At 38.2% G+C, this 9,152-nt stretch overlaps 1 protein-coding gene across 1 annotated transcript in view; it reads right to left on the minus strand.

The window, feature by feature from the left end:
• Window positions 1-4,501: 4,501 nt before the first annotated feature.
• The window catches only part of chrm3b (cholinergic receptor, muscarinic 3b), a gene marked incomplete at both ends in the record, with an annotated part of 4,872 nt that continues 221 nt past the window's right edge, over window positions 4,502-9,152 (minus strand). Inside the window, 2 exons of the mRNA XM_079389822.1 lie at window positions 4,502-5,201; window positions 8,526-9,152. The exon at window positions 8,526-9,152 is cut by the window's right edge and continues 221 nt beyond it. Of these exons, the coding sequence (XP_079245948.1) occupies window positions 4,502-5,201; window positions 8,526-9,152 (1,327 nt within the window). The remainder of the gene's footprint in view (window positions 5,202-8,525) is intronic.

The raw sequence follows: 9,152 nt of genomic DNA on the forward strand, positions 1-9,152 counted from the left end.
GTCTGTGATGTGTGTGTGTGTGTGTGTGGGGGGGGTGTCTGTGATTGTGTGTGTGTGTGTGTGTGTGATGTGTGTGTGTGTGTGAGGGGGGTCTGTGATGTGTGTGTGTGTGTGGGGGGGTGTCTGTGATTGTGTGTGTGTGTGTGTGTGTGTGTGTGATGTGTGTGTGTGTGTGAGGGGGGGTCTGTGATGTGTGTGTGTGTGTGTGTGGGGGGGGTGTCTGTGATTGTGTGTGTGTGTGTGTGATGTGTGTGTGTGTGTGTGAGGGGGGTCTGTGATGTGTGTGTGTGTGTGGGGGGGGTGTCTGTGATTGTGTGTGTGTGTGTGTGTGATGTGTGTGTGTGTGTGTGAGGGGGGGTCTGTGATTGTGTGTGTGTGTGTGGGGGGGTGTCTGTGATGTGTGTGTGTGTGTGGGGGGGTGTCTGTGATTGTGTGTGTGTGTGTGTGATGTGTGTGTGTGTGTGAGGGGGGTCTGTGATGTGTGTGTGTGTGTGGGGGGGTGTCTGTGATTGTGTGTGTGTGTGTGTGTGTGATGTGTGTGTGTGTGTGAGGGGGGGTCTGTGATGTGTGTGTGTGTGTGTGTGGGGGGGGTTGGTGAATACTGGTGTGACTACTTTTACAAGAATATCAATCTGTGTAAAAAAAAAAACAGCACTGGATAAATGTATCAAATATTTAGCACCTCATACAAAATATATAACCACAAAAACACAGTTGGCTTTATTGAACATCTCAGTAAAGACAAAACTCATATAATCTTGAACAGCAGTTTATAATTTATCACTCCCAGTGCTATAGTAATCAATATAAAGATGTATATTATCCTGAATAAAGAAACAGTGAACCAAAGTGTTTCAGAAAGTGTCTTACGCTATAATAAATAAGGTTTATATTATTTTTTAGGGATTTTATTATGACCACTAGAGGGAAGTGTAACTCTATATTTGATCTGAACTCTTGTAAAAACCTCCATTTTTAGAGATTTTAACTTCTGAAGTCAGAATCACATAAACAACAGTACTGTATCTGAACAATCAGAACCATCTGTTGCTGTTACAGCAGTGTAATATACATGACATGATCACTGATCGAGGGATCTTTTACTCCAAACATACTGGAAAAACAACAAATATTCACAGGACAGACAGATATTATCAGGCAGTCGTTCAAATCTCTGTCAAAAATACACTTTTTATCAAGAGGAAATCTGAAATACCCCATAATCAGAGATTTAGTTTATTTTCAGAGTCATATACATGTTTTTGAGGGCATATTGTTTTCTAACCATATAAAAACACGCCATATTTATTTATTTGAAATCAACGCCACTCCATCTTGGTTTCACATTCAAACACAACCTGAACTACATAATCTGACAGAAACAGGCACTAAACTCCCAACCAGATATGCATAGAACACAATAATCAAATATTACATATCACAAATAAAAGAGGAATTCATTATTGATCATTTTCCTCCCACATTGTACATTTATAGAGTTTTTTTTTTTGCCACAGAGACTCCTGAACCAGCTTGAAGTTGTTTTTGCACAAATTTTCCGCAGTTAAAACATAAAAAAGAGGATAAAATCCTGCTGAACTGCTCAAACGTGTGTCATGAAACAGCAGCATTTGTTCAGTGAGGTCACGACTGAACTTAGTTCAACTAGCCAAGTGCACACTAAAAATGGCCAAGTGCACACTAAAAATGGCCAAGTGCACACTAAAAATGGCCAAGTGCACACAACAAGACAGAAGGACATTTAACACTCACAGCTTTGTGTCATATTGGTTTACACCCATTTACGTTTATGCAACTGGCAGACACTTTTATCCGTTGCATTCAAGGTCTACATTTTATCTGTTCATGCATTCCCTGGGATTCGAACCCATAACCTTGCTGTTGCAAGCCATTTACATTTATGCATTTGACAGATGGTTAAATCCAAAGTGACTTGCATTGCATTTAAGGTCTACATCGGATCAGTTCATGCATTCCCTGGGAATCAAACCCATGATCTTAGTGTTGCAAGTGCCATGATCTACTGTTCGAGCTACAGGAATGCATACTACGCAACTGATCCACAATGCAGAAATCACAAGATCATTTCCTCCCCGACTGAATCCCAGTATGAGTTCTCAGACTGCAGGAGGGTTTTGCACTTGTTTTTACACTGATTTGCACAGAACAGGAAAAAGAAGCCAAAAACCAGGGATGCGATGGCGTTTAAGGAGACGTGGGCAGCAGGTTGTTTTTGGCTCCGTCTTCCCACGGCCTCGCCCTCCGCTGGCGCTGCTTCACGCTCTCGCCGGTTTACTGGCTCCTTTCTGCTCTCAGGGGGTTAAAAGTACAGAGGAATCGTTCTTTTAATCTCAATATTTTACACAAGTATCTAGCCAATGATTTATTTGAAATAAAAAAGTTTCAACATTTAATTGTACTTCAGTACTTGCATTAGACATTACAACTTCAGGTTGCAGTCTGGAGTTTTTTGCTGCCATCTCACAAATTAAACTTTATTACAATAGTCTGCTTAGGACATTATACTAACTATAAGTAACTTTGCAACTGCATGTCAACTAACTCTCATTAGAGTATTAGACTGTTTGGTTAGGGTTAGCAGAATAAGTTGACATACTTGCAAAAATACTTATCAGTAGACTATCTGTTGTGTTAGCAGATATTCAGCAGACCATCTACTAATACTCTAATGACTGCTAGTTGACATGTATTTGCAAAGATACTTATAGTTGGCACAATGTCTAAAGTGGACTATGGAAATAAAGTGTTACCCTAAAAACATGAAGTGCTTTGGTTTTGTAGTGTGCACTTGACTTAAAGTGGAAATACATTTTTAAAACATTCACGAGGGCGAAATCAGACCCAGTAGAAGTTCGTTTCAGCAGTAAAACAGTACAAAATCACAGAGAACCACGACTTGGAGCATCACAAAACACCCACATAAACTCCAATGAAACACATAAACCAGATCAGTGAATGTGATAGGGATAGTTCACCCAAAAATGATAGTATTTTCTTCATACTATGGAGGTAAGTGGCTAGCAGCTATTTTTTGGTTCCCAACATTCTTCAAAATATCTTCTTTTTTGTGTTCAGCAGAAGACAGAAAGCTTTGAGGGTGTGTAAATAATGACAGAATGATCATTTTTGGGTGAACTCTTCCTTTAGCATTAAATTAAAGTCAGAATGAAACCTATTGTATGTACATTATGAGCCAAACCTGTGAGAGAATAATGTAGGGTTGGACAAAGTGATTGATTTAACCCTCTGGTGTTGTTCATTTGGGAGTCAAAACTGACCGGAGGCCATAATCGTGTAAAAATTTTAATTTAGCTAAATTAATATACTGTATTTAATTTCAATATAGTTTTTTTTATTTAATATTTTGTATTTTGAGTGTGTTTCATGTTACTAATTAATATCCATATCTAAATTATGGACTATTTTCTGTATAAATGTAAAAAATAAATCATTTAAAAATAACAATTCTCTAAAAAAAAATTCATTAATGCAGTATTTAAGTAAAAAATAGAGCAAAAGTATTTAAAATTTATTGAATTGAGGCAGATGTGTTCCACATTGTGGAAAAAATAAAGAAATAAAATCATCTGTAATACCATGGAGTAGCCATTAGATGCCAGTATAGTCCTATATATTCAGTGCTGTGTAATCCTTAGTTACTGAGCAGTGTTTCAGGCATAATTACTTAAGTTTTGTCACCTCTTTATTGCTGTGCACTTTTTTCTGCATTGTGGCTTATTTCTAGATTGTACACACAAAAACATTTCCCATTCATTTCCTATGGCGGTCATTTTTGACCGTGAACACAAATGGTACTATTTTTTTTTTTTACGACCATTTAGCTTTTTCAAATCAAGTCCTTTTTTTTTTTTTTTTTTGAGGTCACATAGCAACTGGTACAAAAGTCACAGAGTTTCTGATAAAATAGAGATTTTTTAAATTTCCAAACATTTTTTTTTTCGGTCTAAAATGCCCGAACAACACAAGAAGGTTAAAAAAAACATGAGCCCTTAAATACCGCATGTCCCACCCGACTCTCTGTTTCAGTAGAAAATAAGTCAACACAGGAAAGAATACGTCTCATTTGCGTAGTTTTATCTGCACAGGGTGCAGCAGATATATTTAGTGGATGATTCTGAAGTCACACAATCCATCGTGTCCGGCTTTAACTGAGGCACCTATAAACTAGTGACGGGCAACGATTAATCGCATACAAAATAAAAGTTTTTGTTTATATATGTGACCCAGGACCACAAAACCAGTCATAAGGGTCACTTTTTTGAAACTGAGATTTATACATCATCTGAAAGCTGACTAAATAATCTTTCCATTGATGTATGGTTTGTTATGATAGGACAATATTTCAAGATATATATAATACATCGAGATTAATCGTTGCCCAGCACTAATATAAACATGAATACTGTACAGCCCTTCAGAAACGATGCACAAAGTTCCTCTAGTTCTCCGCGGGACTCTGTTTCCGGTAAGCGGCCGCGGGCTGCCTCTGCTGGAGCTGCGGCTTGTTGGGTTTGTTCGTCCGACGCCAGCGACACAGCAGGATAGATCTGAAGGTGGTGCGAAAGGTCTTGTTGCAGAGCGCGTAACACATGGGGTTGACGGTGCTGTTGACGTAGCACAGCCAGTATCCCAGAGCCCACAGCGTCTCGGGGATGCACGCGTTGCAGAACACGTTCACCAGGACCATGATGTTGTACGGCGTCCAGGTGATGATGAAGGCCAGGAGGATGGCGCTCAGCGTCTGCGCCGCTTTCTTCTCTTTCACCAGAGAGACCTTCTTGCGCTTGTTGACCTGCGTCTTGGCGAAGCGTTTGCCGTCTTTGGCGTTGGGCTGATCTTTGGATGCTTTGGAGTCCAATCCCTTTCTGGAAGGTTTCGTGTCTTGGTGGAGGTTCTCGGAGATCGAGTACATGGCTTCTCCATCTTCCTCCTCCTCCTCATCTGATAGGTCGACGGATGCGGCGGTTTCGTTATTATTCCAGCTATCGCTGCTTGAGCGGTCCGTCTCGCTGCCGTGACTCTTCCGAGCTTTCCGACTCAACGGCCAGAACCAAAAACGCCCTGTTTTGGTTCTCCCCGAGCTTCTCTGGTGGAGCTCGTTACTGCTGTGACTGCGTGAGCTTCCCGGATTCCCCACACTGTAAAAATTAATCATGAATCAATGAATCAATAGTGTGTATATTTTATTAAAGATATCTTGGTTCAGTGTTGTATAGAAAAAAATTGAGAACTTTTCACTAAGAGATAAGTTAAGATAAGATAAGGAGACACAGTTCTTCTGGATTTAGTCTCAGTTTGTTCTGTTTCTTCATGTCATTCAGACAGACTGATGATGATCAGATCAGATCTCACTGGATTATTACAATTAATGGCTAAATGAATGTTTGGGAATTACTGCTGTCAAACGATTAATCGTGATCAATCGCATCCAAAATAAAAGTTTCTTGTTTGCATAATATATGTATGTGTACTATGTATATTTAATATGTATATATAAATACAAACACATGCATGTATATATTTAAGAAAAATATGCTATGTTTATATATTAAATATATTTATATATAATACTGGATAGGAATATAAATCTATTAGTGCTGTAAAACGATTAATCGCGATTAAACGCATCTAAAATAAAAGTTTTTGTTTGCATAATATGTGTGTGTGTACTGTGTATATTTATTATGTATATATAGTATAAATACACACACATACAGTATATATTTTGAAAATATTTACATGCATTTACATGTCCATATTTACAGGTACATCTAAAAAAAATAGAATATCGTGAAAAAAATGCATTTTTTTGTAACTTATTTCAAAAAGTGAAACTTTCATATATATTTTAGATTCATTACATGTAAAGTAAGACATTTAAAAAAAAAAAGTTTTAATTTGGATGATTAGAGCTTATAGCTCATGAAAGTCAAAATCCAGTATCTCAAAATATTAGAATATTTCCTAAGATCAATCAAAAAAAGGATTTGCAAAGCAGAAAAGTTGCTTAAAGTATGTTCAAAAATCGACTGTTTCTCATCTTTCTCTTGAAAATATACCATAGATTGGGGTTCAGGTCAGGCATGTTGGCTGGCCAATCAAGCACAGTAATATCATGGTCAGCAAAGCACTTGGAAGTGGTTTTGGCAGTGTGGGCAGGTGCTAAAGTCCTGCTGGAAAAGCAAATCAGCATCTCCATAAAACATGTCAGCAGATGGAAGCACAAAGTGCTCCAAAATCTCCTGGTAGACGGCTGCATTGACTCAGGACTTGATAAAACACAGTGTACCAACACCAGCAGATGACATGGCAGCCCAAATCATCTCTGACTTCAGAAACTTCACACTGGACTTCAAGCAGCTTGGGTTCTGTGCCTCTCCACTCTTCCTCCAGACTCCAGACCTTGATTTCCAAATGAAATGCATAATGTACTTTCATCTGAAAAGAGGACTTTGGAGCACTGAGCAACAGTCCAGTTATTTTTCTCCACAGCCCAGGTAAGATGCTTCTGACGTTGTCTCTGGTTCAGAAGTGGCTTGGTAGCTCTTTTCCTGAAGACGTCTGAGCGTGGAGACTCTTGATGCACTGACTCCAGCTTCAGTCCACTCCTTCTGAAGCTCTCACAAGTGTTTGAATCAGCTTTGCTTGACCATATTCTCAAGCTCTATTCTCACCTTTTCCTACCCAATTTCTTCCTTCCAGTCAACTTTGCATTTAATATGCTTTGATACAGCACTCTGTAAACAGCCACAGCTTTCAGTAATGACCCTCTGTGTCTTACCCTCTTTGTGGAGGGCGTCAATGTTCATCTTCTGGATCATTGCCAAGTCAGCAGTCTTCTCCATTATTGTGGTTTCAAAGAACAAGAGATACCCAGAATTTATACTGTAGGGATGGTCATTAATTGAAGCTCAAATGTAAATATTCTAATATTTTGAGATACTGACTTTTGACTTTCATGAGCTGTAAGCTCTAATCATCAAAATTAAAACAAAAAAACTTTTGAAATGTCTTACTTTACATGTTATGAATGCAAAATATATATGAAAGTTTTTGAAATAAGTTACAAAAAAATGCAGTTTTTCACAATATTCAAATTTTTTGAGATGCACCAGTATATTCATATAATTTATATTATAAAAATATTGAATATATAAAAATAATTGTTTTCTCTGAAATATATACATGCATGTGTGCGTATTTATATATACATAATAAATATATACAGTACACATACATATATTATGCAAACAAAAACTTTTATTTTGGACGCGATTAATCGTTTGACAGCACTAATCGAAAAGTAAACTGATATTTCCTACTGACACACTACCGCAAAACATAGAAAGAACAAACTTCAAACCATTTTTAGCTGGTGAAAATATGTAATATATATGTATATGTATATATGTAATAAAACGTGTAATATTCAGAGGCGGACAGTAGTGAAGTATTTTTACTGTACTCAAGTCAATCTAAAAAGTATCTGTAGTTTATCAGTGTTTTTCTTTGGAAAACTTTACTGCATTACATTTAATAAATAAAATAAATAAAAGTTGTTGTTTTTTACCTTTAATACTTAAGAACATTAAAAACGTAGTACTTTCTTGTACTCAAATAAAACTTTGAATTACTTTTACTTGAGTAAAATTAAGAACGTACTAGATTTCTAATGTAATTAAGTATTAAATTATATTTAATATGAAACGTAGTGCAGTAAAAAGTACAATATTTTGCGTTGGAATGTTGTGAAGTAAAAGTTTTCTAAAGCAAAACACTGATAAAGTACAGACACTTGAAAAATGTCCTTTTAAAGCAGAGTAAAATACTTCACTACTGTCCGCCTCTGGAGATATTAGCTGTTTCCATCCAAAGATTCAAATTAAACTTATGCGCAAAACTGAAATATCGCATAAAATATTTGCGAATAAAGCACCGTTTCCGAGTCAAAGAGAACAAAATCGTCACTTCCTGATAAACTGCCACTAAATATATCACTAAGAAAACTAGGAGAAGCCACTGAATATAATAATTTTCATATATGATCAATTACTTGTGGCTCAGAGCGAGCAGACGAAACACAATAAATGCCATCAATGCTTTCGGAGGCGGATGCTGCTGTTTGGGAACGCAGTCGTTTAAGACAATTATACAGAAATACTTTGACGACAGACTTGATGACAACATATCAATGCTGTGAACGAGATCGGTCCACTGCTAGTCAAGTCATCCTGTCTCATAGAGCAAAGTCACATGACTTTTCCTCAGGAATTTATTCGGTTTCCATTGTAGTTTATGTGCATTTTTTCTTATCTGATAAAAAGTTACTCAAATGTGCGCATTAGTTTTCTATGCACTTTTTTAGAATTTATGCACATCTTTTTTTATCCCATTTTCCAAAATGCGCATAAAAATGGTGGATGGGAACATAGCTAATGTCTCAATAAGTAGATAGCTCATACCATTTTTGCACAGGTTCCTCCGGACTCCCCTGGTTCCCTGAACCCTTGAGTTCGGCGAGCTCCTTGGAGCGGTTCTCCGTCTCCTTGTAGATCCGCCAGTAGAGGACGGTCATGATGGTCACAGGCAGATAGAAAGCAGCGATCGCGGTGCAAAAAGTGGTGATCGGCTCCGAGAGGAACTGGATGTAGCATTGGTTCGGAGGAACCGTCCGCTCCCCAACGAAATACTGCCAGAAGAGGATAGCCGGTGCCCAGAGGATGAAGGAAATGGACCAGGCCAATCCAATCATGGTCATGGCTCGCTTAGTGGTCCGTTTGGCTCTGTAGGTCAGCGGACGGGTGACGGAGAAATACCGGTCGAAGCTGATGACCAGCAGGTTCATCACTGAAGCATTACTGGCTACATAATCAATGGCCAGCCACAGATCGCAGGCCCAGTTCCCAAGCGCCCAGCGGCCCATGATTATATACGTAGTGTAGAGGTTCATCGAAAGCATGCCGATGATGAGGTCTGCGAACGCCAGGCTGAGCAAATAATAGTTATTCACTGTCTTTAACTGCTTGTTGACTTTAAAGGACACCAGGACCAGGATGTTCCCGGTGATGGTGACTAAAGAAAGCGAGCCG

The sequence above is a fragment of the Barbus barbus genome (assembly GCF_936440315.1).
Source record: "Barbus barbus genome assembly, chromosome: 32".
In the NCBI taxonomy this organism is placed as follows: domain Eukaryota; kingdom Metazoa; phylum Chordata; class Actinopteri; order Cypriniformes; family Cyprinidae; genus Barbus; species Barbus barbus.